General features: G+C 41.7%; 1 protein-coding gene across 5 annotated transcripts in view; it reads left to right on the forward strand.

Annotated features, from left to right (window-relative positions):
• Nucleotides 1-7,534, forward strand: part of LOC148363158 (filamin-C-like) — a 71,991-nt gene extending 64,457 nt beyond the window's left edge. For all 5 annotated transcript variants that reach the window (XM_088340740.1, XM_088340742.1, XM_088340738.1 and 2 more), the window contains 4 exons: nt 1,841-2,017; nt 2,098-2,316; nt 4,312-4,533; nt 7,011-7,534. In XM_088340740.1, coding sequence (XP_088196866.1) covers nt 1,841-2,017; nt 2,098-2,316; nt 4,312-4,533; nt 7,011-7,198 — 806 coding nt within the window. In that variant the 3' untranslated portion in view covers nt 7,199-7,534. The remainder of the gene's footprint in view (nt 1-1,840; nt 2,018-2,097; nt 2,317-4,311; nt 4,534-7,010) is intronic.
• The last annotated feature ends 18,551 nt before the right edge of the window (nt 7,535-26,085 follow it).

A 26,085-nucleotide genomic window follows, 5' to 3' on the forward strand; every position in this document is an offset into this window, starting at 1 on the left:
ATTCTATCAAACTACGGTCTGCGGACCACAAGCAGCCCGTCAGGCTTTTGAAATCGATTCGCCAAACAAAAATTGTAAAAATACGTTGAAAAGAGTTTGCTTTAATTTCAATCCACGCAGCTTTTAGAAATAATTATTCTTTATTCGAAACAGATGCCAAACTTGCCACTAGAGAGTGCCAGCGATTCACGACAGAATTTTAATTGGATCAGTCTAGTAATTAGAAGACAAACTCACTATGTTAACCGTTAAAGTGTGTAAAGGGGAAGAAAGACAAAAACGAGGGGGCAGTGGGTGATGGCCAATGTAGTGTGTCGGGAACGTGGAAAAGGGGCAGAGTATTGGCCAATCGTGGACTGCCTTTCTAATTAGGTAGTCCAAAGTGAAGTTAAGATTAAAAAGGATCGGGATCTCAATTTTGATGGGATTAATTTGGGATATTCATTCGTACAGCATGTGTTTGATGTTCTTGTGATGTTCTTTGGGATGCTCGTTTCAGCGGGGGTACAGTGGTGCGGACAGGTGAGATCGATTGGACTTGCAGGGTGCGACGGCGTGCTTTTGAAGCGCTCTTTTTACACGATTTGGCTCAGTGGTTCCCCCATATTGTCCGAATATCAAGAAACCCCGGTTTTAGCTAACCTGCAATGGCTCCCTGTTAGCTCAAGATGTGATCTGAAGGTTCTGTTGGTAGTATACAAAAGCATGCATGGACTTGCTCCCTCAAATCTTTCCGATTTAATTTTACCCTATGTTCCGGTCCGGAGCCCTCGCTCTGAAAATGCCGGTTTACTAGTGATCCCAAGAGCCAAGAAGAGATCCGCACGTTCGAGAGCGTTCTCCATTTGGGCCCCGGTGCTGTGGAATGCTCATCACCCTGAGAATTCGACCTGCAACCTCAGTGGAAATGTTTAAATCCAAGCTTAAAACACATTTCTACTCTATAGCATATGAATAACCTATATTTTATGTTGACAATATCGGTGTGTTATTTGCTCTCATGTATGTTTTAGATCAGGGGATGGTGTCATATTAGTTTGTGGTTTGCAATAATCTGTGGTCTGTGCAGCCCTTTGAGAGTCTTTGTGATTAAGGGCTTTACAAATAAACATGAATTGACTTGACTTTAAGGAGAGTGAAACCTGTACACTGTTCCATTTTAACAGACAGGTCCTGTGTGGTTAAAAATCGCACCCCAGGTGCACGGTTTGGGGGAAACCTAATACTTTTCCGGTGGGTTCGTCAGTGAACTGGTTTCTGGATTAGGTGTTTGAAAACCTTACCCAATATTGTTTTTGAATCCAATAGGGTGGACAATTAAAACGAGAGTAGTGCTAATCACGACACATATTATAAGTAAATGGTTTTAATTACAATTACAATTTCATGTGATAAGACTTGGTTGTTTTGGAAAATTGAAAAGAAAGGCGAAAGGTCTTGGGGGTAAGGATGTGTCTTTCAGGCCCGCGGCAAAACACAAAAGAGACGAATAGACTGGTAGCTGCCTTACAATGTTGATATATATGCATTGTGATTTCTGGACTTTTCTTTTTAGTTTATCTCTTTCACAGTGGACATGCACCTAAGATGAAAATTTCAGACCCCTCCATAATTTCTATGTGGGCAAAATAGCAAACTGTTCAAACACTTGTTCTCTTGACTGTATATACAGTGGGGCAAATACTTTATCGAGGGGGACCAAAAAACATCTTAGTTCACATTGTAAGGCGAAAACATCATAATGTAAAAGACGCTGTATTGCTGGGGTATGATGTAAATACTGATAAACTATTCATTTGGGGTTCACCGTAGTTGTGTATGTGTAAAATCGACCTTTCAGACAAGACGGCGGTCCGCTTCATCCCTCGGGAGAATGGCGTCCACTCTATCGACGTCAAGTTCAATGGTTGCCATATTCCGGGGAGCCCCTTCAACGTGCGTGTTGGAGACCCCGGATCGGTCGGAGATCCCGGCATGGTCACGGCGCATGGACCCGGACTTCTGGGAGGAAACACAGGTGGATATAATAGATGGAAATCAGGGCATGGAGTTTATTTTATTGAATATTTTCTCACAATTTTTTGTTTTTTGTTTCAGGGGTTCCATCGGAGTTTGTGGTGAATACATGCAACGCCGGTCCAGGAACGCTGTCTGTAAACATCGACGGTCCATCCAAGGTCAAAATGGACTGTTGTGAGTGTCCTGAAGGTTACAAGGTCACCTACATCCCCATGGCGCCCGGAAACTATCTCATTACCATAAAATATGGCGGCCCCCAACACATCGTGGGGAGCCCCTTTAAAGCCAAGATCACAGGTGAGACAGCACGCACATATTTCCAATTTTAAAATGATGCGAGTCCATTTTATTTTACTGTAATCTCGGGACTAAAGAGCGCCCCTGATTAAAATCTGCATGCTCAAAATTAGGTCCGGAACTCAATTTTGTCTTCATACAAGCAGCACTGGAATTTAAGGTGTCGAGGCCTTTGGCTACAGAACCCCAAAGGCTCAACTGAAGACGTTTTCAGCTCGACTACGGCAAGTTGTTTGTTACGCGTTTTCAGAACATGTAACGATTCAAGATGGAGACTGCTGGAGCAATTAGGAAAACAAGCACATGCTAAAGAAAATGCGAATGAGCACTATATTTCTAGACAACAGTGCCAGGGCAGCCCTACTGGGGAGAATAGTACCAGATTGCAACAAAGACAGGTCTTTTTGTGCGGTTGGTTGCATTGGTGGTTGCCGCTGTTCTCAGGGATCCCTTAACTGCCAGGGCACCACTTCCTGTTTTGTGTCTTGGGAAAGTACAGCATGGTGGCGCCCATCCTCTCGAGGCTATATTTTTGGGTAGGGGCTTTCTCCATAATATGAAACAGATAGCACTGGTTTCCATTGTTAAGAGTAACAGGAGAAACTGTATGTACACAGTGGATCAAGTTGTTTATCGTTCCTCGAGGTTGAGAAGAACCTTTAGCGACCTCTCATTGACACCGATGACATGGAAAGAGAACAGAGGAGTTTTTGAAAGACCTCTTCCACTGCTGTTAAAATCAGATGCATACTCAACATTACTACTGTTTCAGGCTTTGAACTACCGCTGTTCTCCCCAAAAAACACTGATGGATTTTTTTTAATCTACCGCTTTATGAAATGTTAACAACATGAAAAAAAATCTTCCGTTCCGTTTGGTATTAGTCTGCCACTTCCGGTTTTAAATAAGCATTTTTTTTCTTTAACATTCTGGATCCGGATTGTGTTTTGCGCTTAAGAATGAAGTGAACGCAAAAACCAATCATTTTTTATGTCAAAAGGTTGGCATGTCTGCAGCTGTATAAATTGAGGACTTGATTTATGGGTGAAAACGTTTAAATAACGTGAGTACGTAGTCAATATTGAATAAAGTATTGTTAAACCCCACATTTTGTTACTGTTATATGAATAATGTTAACAAAAACAATGACTAATTCCTCCTCTAGAAGGGCATCATTAATATTTTCAGATGTCACTGCGTTTTTGGATAAGGAACTCGTGCGTTGTCGAAAAGGGCCGCTTGTCATGATTACTAATGCGAGGCACCTGAGCCTGCTCCTTTGGCTCCAACTGCCTCGGACACTGATTGGCTGTTTGTCTCATTTTAAACCCCCATCTTCCTGTCACCTGTTGTCAGTCCGTCTGCGAACCTCAGCTCTTGCTAGGAAAGCTTTTCGACCCTGACTCTCTCCTGTCCTGATTCCTGTTTGATTCACGGCTCCGACCCCTTTTCTGAATTTGACTACGTTTTTGCTCCCCCATTCCGGCCATCTGTTTTTCCCCTCTCTGCCTTCGCTAGCCACGGAAATACCACTTCCGCGTCTGAGTAACCTGCTCCCCACGAACAACGATCTACAAATCGTGTATACTATCCTTTCCCTTCTTCCTAATAAAACTAAGAGAAACGCACACAAGTGGGTCCTGTCTTCGTTCTGGTGCTCACACAGCTCCTGTTTTCTCCTGTGCCCACCACGCTTGATCATTTTGGCGACCTAAAAATGATCAAAGATGGTCGCTACTTGGCGCCATCCGCACTGCGCCATTTTTCTACAAAAAGTGCCCCCACACACCTGACCGGTTTACAATGACGAAAATCGTGATTAATCATACAATTTTATTGGTCTACTGGTGCTGGGCGAAATGTTTTTCCTGCCACAAAAAAGAAATAGGGTGCATCGTAGTTAAAGCCATAGTCCAGATTATATATACTATACACTGTATTTCTGTGTTTTTTTTTTCAACCATGGGAAATCCCGACTGTCTTTCTGTCCGGCAGGTGCCCGTCTGTCCGGCGGTCATAGCCTGCATGAGACCTCGTCTGTCCTGGTGGAAACGGTCACCAAATCGTCTAAAGTGGGCGGTGGCACATTTAGCTCAGCCTCCTCCTCCTCGTCCAAGCTAACGTCGGACGCTAGCAAGGTGGTCTGCCACGGGGCCGGACTTAGCAAGGCTGCCGTCGGACAGAAAAACACCTTTGCGGTTGATTGCAGCAACGCGGGTGAGCTACACGTACTGTATATATATACGAATTTGTATGTCATTTCTTAATATATTAACAATTAGTAGTTGATTGCAGTATTCACTTGCTGAATCGCAGTTTACTTATCACGGTTTGGCAGATTTTCATTGTCCATTGTGTTCTGCATTCTGATTGGCTGTCAGTATCGTTACAGTCAATGTGTAAAAAAAAAAAAAAAGTACTGATGCACAGAAACATAAAATAGCTTAACAGACTGACATTACCTATTCACAAATATTTTAAAACCATTATGTCAATAAAACGCTCAGATCTGACCAAAAGGTAGCAGAAGACGCTTTCTATTGCCAACAAAGTTGGGCTTCCACTACTACCTCTCGCTAGACTTGCTCTGGAGCCACATGCGGTTCTTTGGTACTCCCTAGTGGCTCCCTGGCGCTTTATCAAAAAATGTTGATATTGGAAAAATATACAGTTTCACTCTTCGGAGCATCCAGATGGGGTGTGGACTTTAGCGTCCACCAGGTCTTGAGTGCCGTTGCGCTGCACCATAAACGAAGCTTCTTGGTTTACCTTCATATCCTACTCCTAAAAAAAGAAAAGGGCAAAGAAAACACATTCTTAAGGTTTTTCAATGAATATGGATGGATACAGTATGTGTTTCCTTCCTCATGAGGCATATTTGAGACTTTTTCATCAAATATGGCCTTTTGGGGTTTTTGGCTGGCTCGAAGGTAAATGCAGTTTTCTATAACATGATGGCGACAAAGTATCATGTAAAGCAAAGTGGTTTGTGTCCTTAATTAATACCCTACAGTTCTGAAATAAAATTGCAAGGCTATGTTTTAAAATCATAAATTGAAAGAAGTTACTTGTAAGAAAAACACAAAATATGAGGGTTTGCTGTACTTTCAAAAGCCAGAGCAAGTCGTGGCTGTAGTACAGCCGCTAGCTCAGTGTAGCATCTGATTGATGGCCTTTTTAGCGCTGTTAGCTGGATTTTACGAGCGCAAATAAATCGGCTAGCTGTCTTTTCTTTTGTTTGATAGAGTGATTGCTGTGGTAAGCTACGTTAAATTAGCTAATGATACGCAGATAAAATGATGTAACTGTACTCCTGTGTCAGTATTCTCGCTAGGCACAAGAGAAAATAGGATTGCTTTGGGGCATAGCTTCACTTTAGCCACTAGCAGCTTTTAAGTATTAAAAGCCAAAAAGATAAGTAGCAGATGCCACTTTCACCGTATTCGACATGACCGCTAGGCGTTAATGATAATGTGTGAAATCAATGGAAAATCGGTAGAAAAACGCTGATATGCTATAAAAGCAGGTGCTAAATCCAAGATTAAATTTTTATTCCGTGCTAAAAGTGAATTAATGCTAATGCTAATGGGCTAATGAGTCGCAACGTTTTAAAACAATTTTTGGGCGGACTTTGGGATATGAATTCAAATAGCCAGAAGTGTGCTCATTAGTCAAAAAAAAGGATTTAAAAATGCTGATTAATGCTAATGTTAATGCTAATTTCCTAAGATGTGTCAAGATTTTCTCCACTAATTTTCAATGCCTTGTGTTCAACCATGTAAGTTTCAATTAATTGCTGATCAGAAAATATAAGCATTTTCTAAAATTTCAGATTTATTTTTTGGGTAGAAGAAAATGATATATGATAGTAAAATAGTGTAAAACAGCAAAAAAATGCTAACTAATATTGATGGTAATGGACAAAACAGGAAGTTGTTTTTTTTAAATCGTGATAAAATCAAGATGGTACATTTCTTTTGCAAGAAAAACGTGATGTTCTTTTGCCCTCTTTTTGTTATAGGTAGCAACATGCTATTGGTGGGGGTTCATTGCCCGTAGGGCTCTTTGAGGCATTCAGGAAGCTAGCCGCTATGGCTAGTATTTTTGCAATAATGTTTTAAGTTAAACCATCTGAATTTTAATTTTAAAAGTTGCAGTATTTAAAGCTACATTTCCAAAAGTATCTTATTTTTGGATAGAAATTTACCTAAAGATGGATAGAGATGTTAACTAATGCTAACTTGCTAAATAGTCGCAACTTTATTTTTGTTATTTTTAACAATCATGATAAACTTATGATCATAATTTTCTTTAGAAAAAAATCATGTTAGCATTTTTTAATAAAGAAAATTATGATCTTAACTTTCCGTCTTCGCTGGTAGCCACATGCTAATGTGGGGGCCCCAGATTTGAGTAGCCTCCAAGGACCTAGCTGCAAATGCTATTGTCTTCTGATTTGGGTTAAACCACGCACATTTTGATTAAAAATGCAAAATTTTGGTAACATTTGGTTCAGAACGTGAATACATTTTCGAAAATGTCAGTTTTTGGTGAAAACAAATTAAAATAATCAAAAATGCTAATTAATTCTAATGTACTAAATAGTATTTTTTAAACGATTGTATTAAAAGGAAGATTGTAATTTTAAATGTTAATATAATTTGTTTGTTTTTTTGGCCATCTTTGCATTACAGGTAGCAACATGCTAATGGTCGGGGTCCACGGGCCCCAGGCCCCCTGCGAAGAAGTTTACGTGAAGCACGTCGGCAACAAGCTCTACAATGTGACGTACACGGTGAAAGACAAGGGCAGCTACACGGTCATCGTCAAATGGGGGGACGATAACGTTCCCGGGAGCCCCTACAAAGTGGTCGCGCCCTGAGACGTCAAATCGATTCCTATTGCTCGTCGTGAAGCCCCGCCCCCGTTTTTCGGATGAATTACGGCACTCGAGCGTTTTTTTGTGTGCGTTTGAGCCAAATTGTGTGTTAAAAACCCCGACGCTGCTTTTACGAATTGGAAACATATTCGCTTTACGATGACGAGTTACGATTAGTCAATTTGGAAATATGTGAGTGGGAGGAGCCAATTAAATCACAGCAGTATTGAAGTGTGGCGCACGGCGGATTTTGTATGATTTCAAAAGGAGTCTTTGCCTGTTTTTGTTATATTAACCTATTTTTGCAGATCCAATAAAGATTTGATAAAAATTGCAAAAGTGTGTGTTATATTAGGACCCTTATTGGTGTAAATATATATTGTCTGAAACCTGCGAAAAAGTTAAAGGACACCAGGGCAGACAATTCTGAAAAGTTGCCTGCCCAGCCATAAAGTTGCCTGCCCCATTTTTCACAACTTGAAACACAATAAAACGACTCATCGCAAAAAACATTGTTGCAAAGTATTGATAAGGATTGATAATCAGAATATACAACAGGACAACACTTTAAAATTAAGTTTATTATAAATCTACCTGTATTGACTCATCTTTATTCATGCAATGTTTGCGTTGCGTCGTCTGCTACAAGCCACGTGAACTCCTCTTCCACGACGCTTTTAATGTACATTTACGTTTTGTAGCGTCATCAATTTTGTTAGTTTCCTTTTAATCTTTCTTCTGGGGCTGAGGTTTTGGCTTGGCTCTTAACCACTCCTCCATTTTTCTTGTGTTCTCTGTGCGTCTACTTTGGAAAATGATATGCAGATGCACGACCTTATAAGGCTCTGGAAAGTCCGGAAGCACGAAGTTATTTGATGCAGGCCTCTGATTGGCTGCCGAGTATGCAAATTGCCAAACGAAGTTCCAAAATTCTCAAACCGAACGAAGATTTTGAAATCGGAATAAAGCAAACGTTTCATTTGAAAAAATAAAATACAAATAAAACACAGTTTTTTTAATTTTCTTATTTTTTATTTATTTGTTTTAAAAGTTGTCGGCCACCCGGGCAGAGACGTTTTGTAAGTTGTACGCCCGACGTGAAAGACGCACGCCGCGGGCGTCCGGGCAGACGTTGTTTCAGACACTAGGCTAAGTTTAGAAATGTGTTGCTGTCATGTGAAAACAAGTATTTCGATTTTTTTCCCAGGAGGACAAAAAAAATAATTTTCCCCCTAAAACAATTATTTCAGATATTTTTTTTAAATTTCTAAATAAAAGCGATACATTTGCAATTATCTAATTTATAAATGATGACTAAATAACTCTTGGATGGTTTGGATAATGAAAACAATTACACTGTACAGCACGCCTTTATGTTTAATGTTTTGGAAAGAATGAAAAATTGGGAAAGGAAAAAATAATGACACATTGGGGTTTTAGTTTGAAATAAGAAATACTGTTGTGGAAAGAAAATAGGGAATTAAAATAAATACACTAAATAAAAAGCACAAAGCAATTCAATTTAGTTTAGTTAATAATGAATCACTTAAGTTTTTGTAATTATTTTTGGAATTGAGGTAAGGAACTAATAAAATTGAAATTCAGAGATTATTGAACACTGTCACTTTAACTAGTGTTCTGTTATTAGTTAAAAAAATTAGAAATTTCAAAGGGACTCTAACATGTTTTAATGCAATTACCAAAAATAAGGTTGTGGGGAAAATAAAGGATTTAAAGGAACATGAAACAGATTTTTTTTTTTCTACTTAAAAATACATTTTGGATCATTTTTGTAATGAGCTGATCTAGATATTGAACGAGTAATACAGATTTCAAAGATGCTTACACACTTTAATTAAGGTTTTGGTCTTGGTGGGAAAATTTGACATTAAAAAAGAGACAAATTTGAAAAGGACACTGTTGTTTATTGTCATGAATACCGATTGGAATCACCTGTGCCCGCTCATTTGGCGCCAACTGCCGCGGGGTTCTGATTGTTTTCCATTCAGTATTTGAACTCAGTCCTGTCTGTCTCCTTTTGGTCAGTTCGTCTGCAAACCTCAGTGTCTACGAGGCAAGCCTTTTTCAAACCTGACTCCCACCTGTCCCGTTTCTGCTCCCGTCTGTCTCCGGTTACGGCCCATTTTCATCCCGACCACGTCCGCTCTCCTGTCCCGACTTACGACCCATTTTTGATCCCGACCATGTCTGCTCTGCCGTCCTGGCTTACGACACGTTTCTGACTCAGACCACGTTTTTGCTATCCTGTCCCAGCTATCGACCTGTTTTTCCGCTCTTGACACCGCCATCACTCGCTAAGGAAGATCCACTTCCGTGTTTGGATCCTAATCAGAGTACGCCTAGCGAAGACCAGATCGTGGGCGCAGCCCTTCCTCTTTCCTTTAATAAAACTTGTGAGAAACGGAACTGTCAAGCGGGACGGAAGGAAAACTGAGATCACTTGCACTCGTTACTTGGTTTTTATTGGAAGGAAGGAAGGAATGACAAGGCGTGATTCTTCGATCCGTTGTTTGGCAGATTGGCGAAGCTTGAGAGGCGGGCGAAGGCTTGGCGGAAATGGTCGTGGACAGGCGGAATCGTTGTGTTGTTGGTCGGGGCTGGAGAAGAAGGGCGTCCTCGTGTTCGGAAAAGGGATCAGGAATCAGACGGGCGGAAACGGGTCGGCAACGGAGATCAAGTAGAAGAAAACAGGAGGCAGGCAAAGAGTCGGAGGTACGGGCTTTCTGAGCAGATGGCAACAGGTAGCATAGTACTATCAGACAGCTTGTTTCCAGAAGCTGAGGATTTAAATGGACAGGGTGCGCCAATCAGCTGTCCTGGCTGTTGGCGCCAAATCCTGAGCATAGGTGTTCCAGATCCGGGTGATTGTGACAGGAACGCAATTGGGTCCTGTTTCCGTTCTGGTCCTGACAGTTTATATGAAATTATTAAAAAAAAAAAAAAAAGTTGTGGGAAAAATAGAGAAATTAAATCAACATGTAAAAGAAAGATTTTTTTTTAACTCAAAAATGAAATTTGGATTATTTTTTTAGACAATAACGAAGATTCATACACATTGTCACTTTAATTAATGTTTAAGAAATTTGAAGAAAGAAAAAAAATACCCTAATTTTGATTTGAGCATGAAACTTTTTTTTAATCTTCAGAAGATTTTATGAAAGGCTGATTTATAATAATGGAAAAACAAAACCCATTTTTGCAGTTTATTACACACTTACACTATAATAAAAACTGAATGTTTTTCTCTTGGTGTAAATAAATAAAATAAACAAAATAAAACATGACTAAAAATGTGACAAATGATAAATGAATAAAACATTATAAAAATACAATAAAAAATAAATCATAATAAATAAGAAAACAAAAGTAAAAAAGTAGTGATTTTGTCATTTAAAAAGAAATTTAAACAAGATTTTTGTAAAATTTTAAGAAAATTTGGCAGTGTATAAAAAATACATTTTAACTTGATCGATTTCCTGTGTATTTAAATTGTATTTAAAGTATCTAAATTCCTATTCACATTACTTTTTTTAAGACTGGTTGGGCAACATTGACGAATATTGCTTCTTTCTTGAATAGATATCAATGTTGTGAAATATTATATGCAATTATATTAGACATGGCACTCCCCGGTAAAACTTGTAATAAAGAGGAAAAATCAGATACAAAGGGATAGACAGGCAAGACATATTTAAAACATAAGGTCCTCAATTTGAGCCTGTGTGGAAAACCAGAGAAAGATGGGCACATCCAGGCTGTACTTGCCCAATACACACCACAGGGAATTGTGCCCCGACTGTCATGATTACTTATCGCAATCACCTGTGCCCGCTCGTTTGGCGTCAGCTGCTCCAAGTTACCTGATTGATTCCCCTCCTATTTATACCCAGTACTCGACTCACTCCTTGTCAGTCCGTCAGCAAATGTCTGCATACGCAAGGCAAGCACTTTGACTCTGGCTCCCGTCGGTCCCATCTTCATCCGTTTCCTACTCGTCTGTTCCTGATTTACCGTTTGTCTCCAGCTATCGACCCGTTTTGTCAATTTGACCACGTTCTGATCTCCTGCTCCGGCTATCGACCTGTTTTTGCCCCGATCATGCTCCGATACCGTGAGCTGCTTGCTCCCCCTGTCCAGCGAGCACCGGATCGCTGGCGTTTGTTTCCTCAATATCCCAACAAACATTTGTGTGAAACGTTACGCGTTTGGGTCTATCATTTGTTCTGGTTCTGACACCGTAAAAACGTTGAGAAAATTGCCCAAGCTATAATAATAGTGCAATGAAATATTGGAATGAAAGAAGGGCAGCAACAAAAATCTCCAATAATTCGCAAACATATATTCTTTCACCTGCAATTGGCTGGCAACCAGTTCGGGGTGTCCCCTGCCCACTGCCCGGAGATGGCTGGGATGGGCTCCAGCTCCCCGCGACCCTAATGAGGATAAGCGGTACTGCTAATGAGATGAGATGAGATGAGGTATTCTTTCACATTTTTGTGCTCTTGTTTAGGGTAGTTCTGTGCTCCTGTCCCGGCTACCCGTATCCTGATTCTGTTTCCTGTATCGATCCCTGATCCAAGCTCCGTTCTCCTGTCCCTGCTACCGCTATCCTGATTCTGTTTCTTGTATCGATCCCTGATCCAAGCTCCGTTCTCCTGTCCCGGGGAAGGAACTGTCTCTGAGCCTGTTCGTCCTTATTTTAAGGGACCTGTAGCACCTACCAGAGGGCGACAGGTCAGAGAGGTGGTGGTCTGGGAGGAAGAGTCCTTAAGAGATTATGGGGGGGGGGCTTTTTTTCTTTTTTTGCTAGCGGTGTGACACTCGTTTCTTTTGCGGATTTAGTGAAGAATTTTCCTCCCCCATTTTTTTTATCGCTTGGATGTTTTTTAAACTGATGATGATTTACGAGGATCGCTTACCCCCCTTGGGTGGGATGCTGACTTGCCATTTCCTGCTAATAGCTCTCTACTGAGAGTCTGCTGAGCCCCACGAAAAATCGCTCTTGTCCCCGCCCCCTTCCCCGCCCACTCTCATTTGCATGCATACTAGTTCAAAAAATGATTCGCAAGGTGGCAGCATTAGTCAAGATGTCATTGTGTTGCAACAGATGATCTAAAACGCTCATTGAAGACCCACCGCCACCACAAAACCCCCCCATGAAGATGAACTACTTCTCTTTTTTACAGCGGAGCGGAAAGAAAACAGAGGAGTCACCTTCCATTGTAAGCATAATTAATCCTGCTTGGCTGCAGAATGGGATTGGAACTTGCTTACGATGTTGCATCCTCGGGGGGGTTGACCGCACAAGACCAGACGAAAGCTACAGGAAACAGAAATCACAATAAATGAATCAATAAATAAGAAAAAATACATCTAGTCAAGTCAAGTCATGTTTATTTGTATAGCCCTTAATCACAAAGAGTCTCAAAGGGCTGCACAGATCAAAGACTATTGCAAACTACAGACTATTATGACACCATCCACTGATATTGTCAACATAAAATATAGGCTCTTCATATGCTATAGAATAGAAGTGTGTTTTAAGCTTAGATTGAAACATTTCCACTGAGGTTGCAGACCGAATCTCAGGGGGGAAGAGCATTCCACAGCACCAGGGCCCAAATGGAGAACGCTCTCAAACCTGTGCATCTCTTCTTGGATCTTGGGATCACTAGTAGACCAGCATTTTCAGAGCGAAGACTCCGGACCGGAACATAGGGGGAAATTAAATCGGAAAGATATAAGGGAGAATGTCCATGCATGATTTTGTACCTGTATACTACCAACAGAACTTTAAAATCACAGCTAACAGGGAGCCAATGCAGGTTAGCTAAAATCGGGGTCATGTGGTCAAACTTTCTTGTCTTAGCTAAAAGCCTCGCTGCAGCATTTTGTACCAGCTGAAGGCTCTTGATTTTGGACTTTGGGAAACCGGAGAGCAGTACGACATTTAGATGGACCAATAACTAGCATTTCGGTCTTTTCAGAGTTAATAAAAATAAATTGAGTGACATACATTCTTTTATTTCAGTGAGGCAGTCCTCCAAATTTCCACAGTTTAGTGTGTCATATTCCTCCATCGAAAGATAGTGTTGAGTGTCATCTGCGTAGCAATGGAAACTGATATGATACTTGGGAATAATATCACCTAATGGAAGCATGTAAATACTGAAAAGAAGGGGGCCAAGCACTGAACCCTGCGGAACTGCACAGGTAACACTAAAGAGCTCAGATATCATTTCGCCATATTTAACACAGTGCGTCCTATCTGAGAGGTAGGATCTGAACCATAAGAGGACGGTTCCTGAGTGACCAATCTATTTTTCCAACCGTTCTAGTGAGATTTTATGGTCCACAGTGTCAAAAGCAGCACTAAGGTCCAGCAGCAGCAAGAGTGATGAAGCGCCGGAGTCCATTGCCAGTAGAAGATCAAGGTCAAATGTTTACTTGAATTTCACTGCCATTGACAGACACAGCATTCACGATTAATTTTCATTTTTTCGTGAGAACTTCTGCGATCTGTTTTCAACATGCTTTAAACTAAAAATAGACGTCTCAAATTAGACTGCAAGTGAAAACAAAAAAACGAATTTTACGTCTAAAGTTGTCAATGGCACCGAAATAAAAAAAAAATATTTTAGTCTTCGAAGGCAATAAAATCAAAATCGAACTTTACTGTCGTCAATGGCACTGAAATTAATCAACAATATTCGATGTCTTCAGTTGATTTTGTATTGCACTGGTTAGCACATTCGCCTAACACACAAACGGTCCTCGGTTCGAGACCAGGTGGAAACATATGTTGACTTGAAGAGGCATGGGTGCCACCAGGCTGTACTTTCCATAGACACACCACAGGAAATGGTGCCCATATGACCCGTGCGCTTAAGGGATCCAAACACCCATAGTCATTCATGGAAACCAAATTAGAATCAGCATTTAACATCTATAGTTGTCAATGGCACCGGAATATTTTTTTTTTATCAATAGTACTGAGATTAGAATCAAGCTTTGACGTTCATAGATGGAATTGAAATAAAAACATTTAAGTCTCATGTGATCCCCACAAGATTTTAGACAAGATTTAGATACAAAATAGACATCTAGAATTATTCTATAGTCGTCACGGGAACTGAAATTGTTATGATTTGCCCATTGCCATCCCGCTCATTTGGCTCCAGCTGCTGCTCGTTTTCTGATTGGTTGCCCTCCTATTTAAACTCAACACTCTCATTCATTCCTGGTCAGAACATCAGTGAACCTCCGCACTTGCAAGGCAAGCAGTTTTGACTCTGGCTCCCATTTTGTTCCAGACCTGTCCTGTAGCCTGATTCTGTTTCTTGTATCGATCCCCGGTCCAAGCTCTGTTCTCCTGTCCCGGCTGCCCGCATGCTGATTCTGTTTCCTGTATCGATCCCCGATCCAAGTTCCGTTCTCCTGTCCCGGTCCCGCTATCCTGATTGTGTTTTCTGCATCGATCCCCGATCCAAGCTCCGTTCTCCTGTCCCGGCTACCAGTATCCTGATTCTGTTTCCGGTATCGATCCTCGATCCAAGCTCCGTTCTCCTCTCCCGGCTACCTTTATCCTGATTCTGTTTCCTGTATTGATCACCGATACAACTTACGTCCTCCTGTCCCGGCTACCCGTATCCTGATTCTGTTTCCTGTATCGATCCGCAATCCAAGCTCCGTTCTCCCGTCCCGGCTACCGCTATCCTGATTCTGTTTCCTGTATCAATCCCTTAATAAAACATTGTGTGAAACGTTACGCATTTGGGTCCCCTCCTTGTACCGGTCGTGACAGAAATTAAGAATGAACATATAACATCTATGGCTGTCAGTGGCACTGAAATTAAAAATAAATACTCAAATCTATGGCACTGATACTTAAATTAATCCTTCACGTCTGTAACCATCAACGGACCTAAAATTAAAAATCGACCTTTGACATGTATAGCTGTCAAAGGCACTGAAATGAAAATCAACATTTGACATCTGTAGTCATCAATGGCATTTTAAAAAAATCAATCAATTGTACTGAAATTAAATAATATTTGATGTCCATCCCCCTCAATGGCAATGAAATTAAATAGGTGCTGGAACTGTTTATTTTGATTTCCTTGCTACTGACAACTATCGACGTCAAACGTTTACTTTAATTTTAGTGCCATTGGCAGATACAGTATTCACGACCAAGATTCATTTTGATTTCAGTGCCATGGATGACTATAAATGTCAAATGTTGATTTTAATTTCAGTGCCACAGCCAACTACAGACACAACACTATGGTTTTAATTTCAGTGCCGTTGAAATAGTTTAGACGTCAAAGATTGGTTTAAATTTCATTGTCATTGACAACAATAGACGTCAAAGGTTGAATTTAACCTCTGTGCCTATGACAGATATCAAACGATGCTTATTAATTTCAATGCCATTGAGACTGTAAACGACAAAGGTGGTTTTTTTATCATTCAGTGCCATTCTAGTGATTGCTTTTAATTTCAGCGCCATTGATGAGTATAGACGTCAAAGGTTGATTTGAACCCCTGAGTTTTTGCCTGTTAATAAACAAATATGTGTCTGTACGATGTCACCAATTGCTGACATACGTCAAGCCACGCATCATTTGAAAGCTTAAGACTCTCGGGATTCAATATACAATGACCATTGCAAAATAAACTCAATGCAGAAACAGCACGATCAGTCTGAAACAAGATACATGACAACTTTAAAACAGGGATAGCTCGCCTATAAGTCTCCTGGTAGTCAGCTGATTATTAAATTCCCTGCAAAAATGGAGTCCAGTGAATCAAACCGTGTAGAATATTTACCCCAAAACACACGATAATGCAGACAGATATATAAAAATCCACCTAAAAGCATTTCTTCCTTGTTAGACGTTCCTTGTTGCATTCCATTGGTTTCGCCACATAAATTCCGTTTACAAATAAAGATACTTAAACTTATTTCCATTATGGCCATTAGCGTCTGGCCTTTTGATTGACAGCACTTTTTTTCACGGGCCACTGCCCGCATTAGCCTATAAGGGCCTGTATTAATAAAAGCAAGACCGCCTTCTTTAGTTCCAAATAATAACTGCATAAAATGATGATTGACACATTGGGTACACAGAACGATATACAGATAAATAAACAATAAACGTTTGCAACATCACTCGTGATACGTTTTTACATCATATTACGAGAAAGTTTGCACAATCATTCATTGACTTCTGGAAAGAAAAGTTCAATATTTACAACTCTTTCAAAATGTCAAAAAAATCAATGTTTAATTTTTCAGATCACATTTGAGGAGGTACCAGGTAAGGTTTCTTGCTAATGTTTCACCTATTTTTCAGATAAGATACCTATGCCACACTCATTTGCAGACATTTAATTGCTGGAGAAAAGAAATCAGGGGAGAATAAACCCTTCTATTCCAGTGTTTTCCAACTCAGATGAATCAATTTTCCCACCGGTTGCAGGGATTATTTCAGTGTGTGACAAAACTTCAGTGCGTTACCTTTCAAGAGAGACCAAAACTGTCCATATTCTCCAAATGACTTCAATTTACTTTGGGTACGTCTTGGATTGGGATTTAAGTCAAATTTTACAGGACCATTAAGGGGTTAACTGATTTGAGGGATTAAAGGCGTCAAAAGTTGATTTTAGTAGACATCAAGGGATGATTTTAATTTCAGTGCCATCCATCCATTATCTGCACAGCTTATCCTCAGTAGGGTCGTGGGGGTGCTGGAGCCCACCCCAGCTGTCTTCGGGCAGTGGGCAGGGGACAACCTGAACTGGTTGCCAGCCAGTTGCAGGGCACACAGAGACAGAAAACCGGCCTATTAACCTGACATGCATGTTTTTGGAATGTGGGAGGAACTGGGGTGCCCGGAGGAAACCCACGCAGGCACGGGGAGAACATAAAAACACAGGAAGGCTGGTGGCTGGATTTGATTCCACGACCTCAGAAATGTGCCGCGGATGTGCTAACCACTCACCCACCGTGCTGTCATAGTTTCAGTGCCATTGATGACGATACAGGTCAAGTGACGCCCTTAATCACAAACAGTCTCAAAGAGTTGCACAGACCACCTGTATTTATGTGGTATTTTTCAAGATTTTTGTAGTATTTCTGTATCATTCAGATTCAGATTCAGATTCAGATCTACTTTATTGTCATTCTAGTACACGTGTATACAGAACGAAATGTCGATACATCTGACCCGCACAGTTTCCTCGAATGTACAGATATAAGTAAAAGTTGTATTGTATTATGGCTACGTATAGTATTTTACCATAGTGCCGATAGTGCAAGAGGAGTAGCTAACCAGATGTGCAAAATGGGCAGTCAGGTTAACAAGTCAGGTAAACAGTAACAGTAACACTGTAACAATAACGCTGTAAGTACAATAGTGCAGAGAGCAAATGTGCAAGGAGTGGCAAGCTATAAAGAACTGCCAGTAGTGCAAAAAGTCAGATTAGCAGCCGTTTAGATTTAGGTTAACTATATGTTAGATTGACCATTTAACAGTCTAATGGCCAGGGGGACTAGACTACTGCGGAACCTGGTGGTCCTGCACCGCACACTGCAGTACCTCTTCCCAGAGGCTAGCAGAGTGAACAGTCCATGATGGGGGTGAGAGGGGTCCCCGATGATGTTCTTAGCATGGGATAGGCAGCGCTTCTGGCCAATGTCCTGAATGGAGGGAAGTGTAGTCCCGATTATTTTCTCTGCTGTCCTCGTTACCCTCCTCACACTACCCCAGTCGGTAGCGCTGCAGCCTCCACACCACACAGAGATACCGCTGGTCAGGATACTCTCTATGGTGCCCCTGTAGAATGTGATGAGGGAGGGTGGGGGCAGGTGGGCTCTCCTCATCCTCCGCAGGAAGTACAGGCGCTGCTGTGCCCTCTTAACCAGTGATGCAGTGTTCACGGACCAGGTGAGTTTGTTTGTAATGTGCACCCCTAGGAACTCGATACTGCTGACAACCTCCACAGCCTTGTTGTTGATGCAAAGTGGGGCATGGTTGGGCTGGTTTTTCCTAAAGTCGACAATGATCTCTTTAGTTTTGTCAACATTCAGGACCAGGCTGTTGTCCCTGCACCAGGCCACCAACTGCTCCACCTCCTCTCTGTAGGCCAGGTCGTTGTCGTCCCTGATGAGGCCCACCACTGTTGTGTCGTCAGCATACTTCACGATGTGGTTTGTGGCGGACCTAGGGACGCAGTCGTGTGTCATCAAGGTGAACAGCAAGGGGCTCAGGACACAGCCTTGGGGGGAGCCCGTGCTGAGGTAGATGACATCTGAGATGTTCTGACCTATCCGCACTGATTGGGGTCTGTCACTGAGGAAGTCCAGCAGCCAGTTCCGCAGGGGGGTGTTGAAACCCAGGAGTCTCATTTTGTCTACCAGATGTTGTGGGATGATGGTGTTGAATGCTGAACTGAAGTCCAGGAACAGCATCCGCACATGGGTGTTCTTCTCCTCTAGGTGTGTCAGGCTCAGGTGAAGCGGAGATGGCATCCCTGGTGGAGCGGTTTTTCCGGTAGGCAAACTGAAAGGGGTCGAATGAGGAGGGGAGACTGGAGGTGATGTGCTCTTTAACCAGTCTCTCAAAGCACTTCATTATGATAGGAGTCAGTGCAACGGGCCGGTAATCGTTGAATGATAAGATCTGGGGTTTCTTTGGCACAGGGATGATGTTGGCAATTTTGAAGCATGATGGTACTATAGTAATACTGTAGTAGTATTTTTGTATTATTTCTGGAGTACGCGACTGTTCATCAATGCCAAAATCTGGCTGATCTCTGAAGAGCAGGATGACAACAAAATAGAACAGTGACCAGATGGTGGAGGTGCTGTATCTGAATCAGTTCAGGAGGCTTTTCCTGCTACTGGTATCCATGGAAACTATCTGTTTCATGTTGGGGAGAGACCCCTTACCTAAAATACGGCCTGGGGGGGAGACATCATGTTTTGAATTTTTTTATTTTAGTGCTTTTGACATCAATAAACATCAAATCATTGCAGTTGATGACTCGTTGTCCAATATTGATTTTAATTTCAGTGCTTCTGATGACTCTAGACGTCAAGTATTGATAGGAACTTGGCCAGCAGTGACTGAGTTAAAAGGGATTTTCCGTTTCAAACAGTTTTAGAACAAGAAGTGTCCTGCAGTTCCACGAGAACGAGTTATTCAGATTCAACGTTTTCCTTTTTTTTTTTCCTTACGCCAGAATACTTAAGCGTAGTAAGGACATAATTGTAGCGCGGCCGAGCAGCCAGGCCCATTTTTCATGTCAAGCGTGGAGGAGAGGAAAGGAGCCTATAATTAGGTGCTCATTTTCCCCGCTCTGGCTGTGACGTGGGGGCCGTGTGGGGCCCGTGGGGGGGCCGTGTGGGGTCCATTACCAGGCAAGATGAGCAGTGGCCATTTCGGACCATCTGGCCCGATGACGTCGAGGCCGGAGCGCAACACGCCCACCTCAGTCTGTCCTCCAGACTCGCCCGTCTGTCCCACGCAACATGTTGCCGTGATGCCGCCAAAAATGCAATTTATTTACAGAAAGGGAATCGTATCAAATAGTGTACGGAAACAAAACAACAAAGTTTACAAGGGTCTTCAGAAATCCAAGACAACAAAGCTACTCAAACACAGGCTCAACCACACAACCCTTCTACATCATGTTAAAGCAGTAACTAGATCTAAAAGAACAAAACATGAAAGGTAGAAGACAGAGGGAATGGTGAAATACTATCAGGTTCTAACGGAACAACACACAAATGCATGAGGACTCAGGAGGGTATACACAGGTGTGGTTGGTAAAACTACGTATCACAACACTAACCAGTTCTAAAAGAACAACAAATGAAAAGGGACAACACATGAAACTTTCTCACACGAGGACAGAACAGAAGTGAGCACCATAATGACAAGAACATGAATTGGATGTCAAATACTAACTATAAATGAACCAAAACATGAAAGAAAGACTATTTAGGCTATGTTGAACCACTAACTGACTCAAAGTTAACAAACATGATGAAAAGCAAGGCAAAATATGTAATCACACATGGATAAAAGAGTAATGAAAATGACCAAAAGAAAAAGAACAAGACCATAAACACACAGTGTTGGAACACTAACTGGCTCTAGCTGAACAAAACAATGCTGTATGTACATCCATAAGTGGATAGAGCATTAGATGGCGTGTTATGACAACAAGACCATTAAACATAATGGAAGCACACAAACTATCTTAAACTGAACAAAACATGAAAGGGAGACAACAAGACATGTTGAAAAACTAACTAATTCTACAATTACTTACAATACAATACAAGAAAGGGGATAACTTGGAATATGTCGGAACACTAAATCACATAAAAGAGGGCAACATGGGACATATTGGAACACTAACTAACACCAACAAGCTGTTACTGAACAAAACATGAATGACAATGCAGGATATGACATGGCAGGATATGTCGGGACACCAACTAGTTCTAACAGAACAAAACGTGAAAATAAGGCACCGCACGATATGTTATGACACTAACCAAATCTAAATCAACAAAATAAGAAAAGAAAAACATTAGGATAAGTTGGACGCTAACTTTAACGGAACAAAAACAATAAAGGAAAACAATTTAGGATATATTGGAACACTAGATAGATAGATAGATAGATAGATAGATAGATAGATAGATAGATAGATAGATAGATAGATAGATAGATAGATAGATAGATAGATAGATAGATAGATAGATAGATAGATAGATAGATAGATAGATAGATAGATAGATAGATAGATAGATAGATAGATAGATAGATGGAGAGATAGATAGATAGATAGATAGATAGATAGATAGATAGATAGATAGATAGATAGATAGATAGATAGATAGATAGATAGATAGATAGATAGATAGGTAGATAGATAGATAGATAGATAGATAGATAGATAGATAGATAGATAGATAGATAGATAGATAGATAGATAGATAGATAGATAGATAGATAGATAGATAGATAGATAGATAGATAGATAGATAGATAGATGGATAGATAGATACTTAATTCATCCCTGCAGGGAAATTGGACGCTAACTTTAACGGAACAAAAACAATAAAGGAAAACAATTTAGGATATATTGGAACACTAGATAGATAGATAGATAGATAGATAGATAGATAGATAGATAGATAGATAGATAGATAGATAGATAGATAGATAGATAGATAGATAGATAGATAGATAGATAGATAGATAGATAGATAGATAGATACTTAATTCATCCCTGCAGGGAAATTCACACTTCCAGCAGCATCCCTGCGCTGGAGAACAAAACAGTAATAAAGCAAAAAGAATACAATACACAAATAGCCAATGTGACGTGTTGATACCCAATGTAGCGTGTTATATAGAGTATCTAGATAGTGCTACACAGAATACACACTGCAATAAAAATACGGTAATATGCAATGTGGGGGGTGTGGTTTAATGTTGGCCTTTACTCTGCCGGGTGGAGTTAAAGAGCCCCATGGCATGAGGAAGAAAAGATCTCAGTCTGTCCGTGGTGCAAGACTGTGACAGCAGTCTGTCGCTGAAGCTGCTCTTCTGTCGGGAGATAACGCTGTGTAGTGGATGTGATGAATTGTCCATGATTTTCCAGTGCCCGTCTCTCACTAACCCTAATTAAACAAAACCAAAATTGAGCTGAATATGTTGGGACACAAACTAGCTTAACAAAAACAGGAAAAAAAGACAACGGGTAAATCTGTTGGGACACGACTTAGCTCCTACTGAAAAAAACATGAAAAGAAGACAATGCAGTTCATGTTGGAACAAGAGCTCTAACCTCACATAAACAAGCAGTCAGGCAAAGTTGGGACACCAACTGACACGAACTGAACAAAAACATGGAAGTAAGACATTGTAGGATATGTTGAGATACTAACTAAACAAAGGCAGGAAAGAAAACGCGGCATATATTGGAAGACTAACTCTAACAAAAAAGGACCAACCCAAGATATGAAACACTAACTATAATATGACAAAAAGGAGGCCTACTCACGATATGTAGTAAAATAAACTGTGTCTAAATAATCAAAACATGAAAGTTAAATAAAACAAAACATGAAAGGGAAACAAGGCAGTGTATGTACAGTAATGGCGAAGGCAGCAAACGGGGGCAATGAGAGTCAGTGTGGGAGGGAGAGAGAGAGGTGGGTTAGAGAGAGAATGGGATTAAAAGAATCCGGATGGAAGAAAGAGTATCGAGAAAAAGAAAATGAAAGAAAGAAACAACATGAAAATAAAAGCTGCGGCGAGCTAGCAAGCGCGTTTGAAGTGTTTAGCGCTGGTGCGACAAACGCGGCTAACGCGGCGTGAGGTTTAAGAGCAATCACACGTGTTGGCGCTAAGGGTGTTATTAATGCAGCACTGCAGGGGGGACTCTAGCGGCTAAAGGGGGTGAGGCGGGGCGGAAGAGCGCCTCACCCTGCTCGCTCCGGCACACATGAAGAGGATGGGGAGCGTTAGGGAAACAAAAAAACTTTGACGTCGGAAGGGGAAAATGTGCGTTCAGAAACCGCCATTTATCAGGAACAATTGCTCCTTGTGGAGGATAAAGAATACAGACACGGGAGTGATATCTGCCTTCTTCTCGGTGAGCTGAGCCAAAAATAAACGGTTTTCTCGATAGAGCTGTTCTCTTGGGTGTGACCAGTAGGGGTGGTGACGCTTCTTATGACAACGGCATAACGACAAGCCACTAGAGCAGGCATGTTGGCGTCATTTTCACGCTTTTTCAAACATTTTAAAGCATATTCAAGGATTTCAAGCACCCGTACAACCCTGTAAATGGTTTAAGTGAGGAAATGAGACACATTACAGTATCTTTACCACGTGTTTTTTTTCTATTCCGCTTTCCCGCATTTCAAAACAGTCCCTGCAAGAATGTCCTTATCCAGCATCCCTTTTGACCTTTATTTGCGGGCGCTTCCCTTTCAAACGTAAATCCCTGAAGAGAGTTTCACAAGACGCCGACTTGAAAGAAAGAAAACAAACATCCGAAGCAATGTTTGCCCAAGCGAATGGCTGCCTGGCTGGATTAATGAATGGACGTGCTGCAAGCAAAGAAGGGGGGTTGGGGGTGGGGGGGTCGTAGGAATTCATCCATTGGGCGCCCCCAGGCCTGCTATGTAATTGCTTCATGCATAGTTGATACATCGCATAATTTTTCCCCACGTTTACACTCGCATTTACAGGCCAGTCGGACGTCTAAGATGCACATGAGTCAAACTTGTGTACCACACGCCAAATGTGGCCCAGCGCATCATTTTATGCGGCGAAACATAAAGCCTGTCTTTTTCCAATCAAATTGAAAGCATTCAAAAGTAAAATCTTGGGAGCTCAAATTTCCTGTTGATGATCAAAATGGCATTGTGCTGTGAATAATGTTATTGCATTTAGGAGCCAACCTCATACTATACACAAAACATGCTATGTACATTATTTGGACGCGTAGACATCCATTATAATTCATAACTGTCAGAAACAGAACAAATACAGGACCCAATCGCGTGACGTTACTCACAAGCCCTTATTTTAGATGGACAGATGGAGTCTATACCAGACAGGAAGTGACAGAAAGGAAAGATAACGGCTCAGGATATTGAGAATTAACAGGAGAAACTAGACGGGAATGAAAACTGGAGAAAATATTAAACAGGACAAAAACGGACAGAAACTAAACTCTGAAATAAAACAGGACAACAATAAACGGGAACAATACCGGACTGGAGATAACACAGGAAAACAAGTCAGAACCCACGTCTTGTAGGGCAGAAGTCCGTTTGATGGGCTGACACCACACGGGCGGGGCCAATTAGGCACCATGGCAACCGTGACACACACGGGTGCGGCCAATTGGGGGCCATGGGAACCATGACAATAGCCAATGATATAGCATACACCTGCTATATTGCAATGAATTTCCCAGGATTTGGGTGTTTTCCTCTACAACTCCCAGGAGTCAATTATGTTATTCTTTGTTGAGTGTTTGCACCACTTTGCCAGTTGGTGGCGCCAAGGACAAAAATAGTGGTTTGCAGGCATAACTACCTTTAGTTTTTGTCCTGTTTATTATTTTCTCCAGTTTTGGTATCGACCCCATCTGTCTGATATCAACTCGGGCAATTGGAATCGGTCTCGACGGTCTCTGGCTTCCGGTCTTTCCACGCCAGACCGGCTACCTAATGTGCATGACTCCCCATTTCACGTAAAGTAAAAAGCTTGTGTGAGAAGGTCACACGATTGGGTCCTGTTTCTGTTCTGGTTTTGACAACATATGGGAGTTGTTAGATAGAATATACATAGAGTTACATTTCCAAGTTGCATCTGGCCCTTTTAGGACAGCTATTACGCTGTTTTAATGCATCCTCGCTCGTCTCCTCCATTCACGCGGGGCCGATGAAAGGTAGTTTGGCCCCGTGGCCGAATCAGGGTCGTCGTGTTTTATTTATACAGGAGAAATATGAAATATTCATCAGGCGGCGATCTTGTGAACGACTCCCACCTCGCTTTCCCGGGCCGGAAAATCACCGTTAAAGAACACGGCAGGAAAAAACACAACGAAAACGCCATCACGAAAAGAAAGAAAAGGGGGTGGTCCGAAAGTCGCGGGACACGCCCCTCGGAGATTACGGTTCTAAAGTTTGACACATCAGTCACCTTGCGCCAGGATGAATTTTAATTCGGCGTTTCGCTCGGAATTTTGATGCAACTCACTTTGCGCCGGAGGAAGTTTCTGCAACTTCCAACTTTTCTTTTTCACCGAGATGAATCATGCATCGCGAGGTGGAGGTTGGGAAGCTTGAAAAGGGAAATTTGTGCAGAGAATTTCAACACCGGCGCACAAAGAAGTTGCCGAAAAACAGCATAATTTTTTCAAATCAATTCTATTACAACCGAGAAAAAGGTCAAATCTGGTCTAAGACCTGGCGCAAATATGTTTCTGGAGGATTCGAGACAAATTCTGGCATTTTTTGAATATCTGCAGGTATAAGGATAAATCAGGGATCTCAATTTTCCGGCTCGGGGGCCAATCACAGCCCGCAAGGGGATAGTTTGAGGCCCAAGCCTTAATAGGAAAGTTTGAAGGGACAGCGTGTATTACTAAGCGTCTCCTGGTGGGAGAAGTTGTCAAGACCGGAACGGAAACAGGACCCGCTCGCATAACGTTTCTTACAGGTTTCATTAGAAGAAAGGGAGGGGGTTGCGCCCACAATCCGGGGATTGCTGGACGGGCGAAGTAGGTCGCTCTGAACGTGTTAGTGCGACTTCTGTGGGGAGCGATGGCACTGTCGGGAGCGGAAAAAAACAAGTCAGTCGAAAAGCCAGGAGAGGAGACTAGAGGTGGTTGGGATAAAAAAAGGATTGTTACTCAGGACGGGAGAACAGACGTGGTCGAGATCCAAAACAGGTCGTAATTCAGGACGGGAGAGCAGACGTGGTCGAGATCAAAACACAACGTAACGGGAGACTAACAGGAGCAAAAAAGCAGAACAGGCGAAAAAGGGCTTGCCGTGTAAAAACAGAGATTCACAGACGGACCGACCAAAGGGGACTGACGGTACGGAGTTTAAATACTGTCAGGGAGCCAATCTGTCAACAATCTGCTGCTGGTGCCACACGGACAGGGCCAATTTTGCGCCATGGCAACCGTGACAGAAGTATCTCATCTCATCTCATCTCATTAGCTCCACCGCTTATCCTCAGTAGGGTCGCTGGGGTGCTGGAGCCCATCCCAGCAATCATCGGGCAGTGGGCAGGGGACACCCTGAACTGGTT

Source organism: Urocampus carinirostris, chromosome 7 (assembly GCF_059441175.1).
Source record: "Urocampus carinirostris isolate Australia breed hairy pipefish chromosome 7, RoL_Ucar_1.0, whole genome shotgun sequence".
Lineage (NCBI taxonomy): Eukaryota > Metazoa > Chordata > Actinopteri > Syngnathiformes > Syngnathidae > Urocampus > Urocampus carinirostris.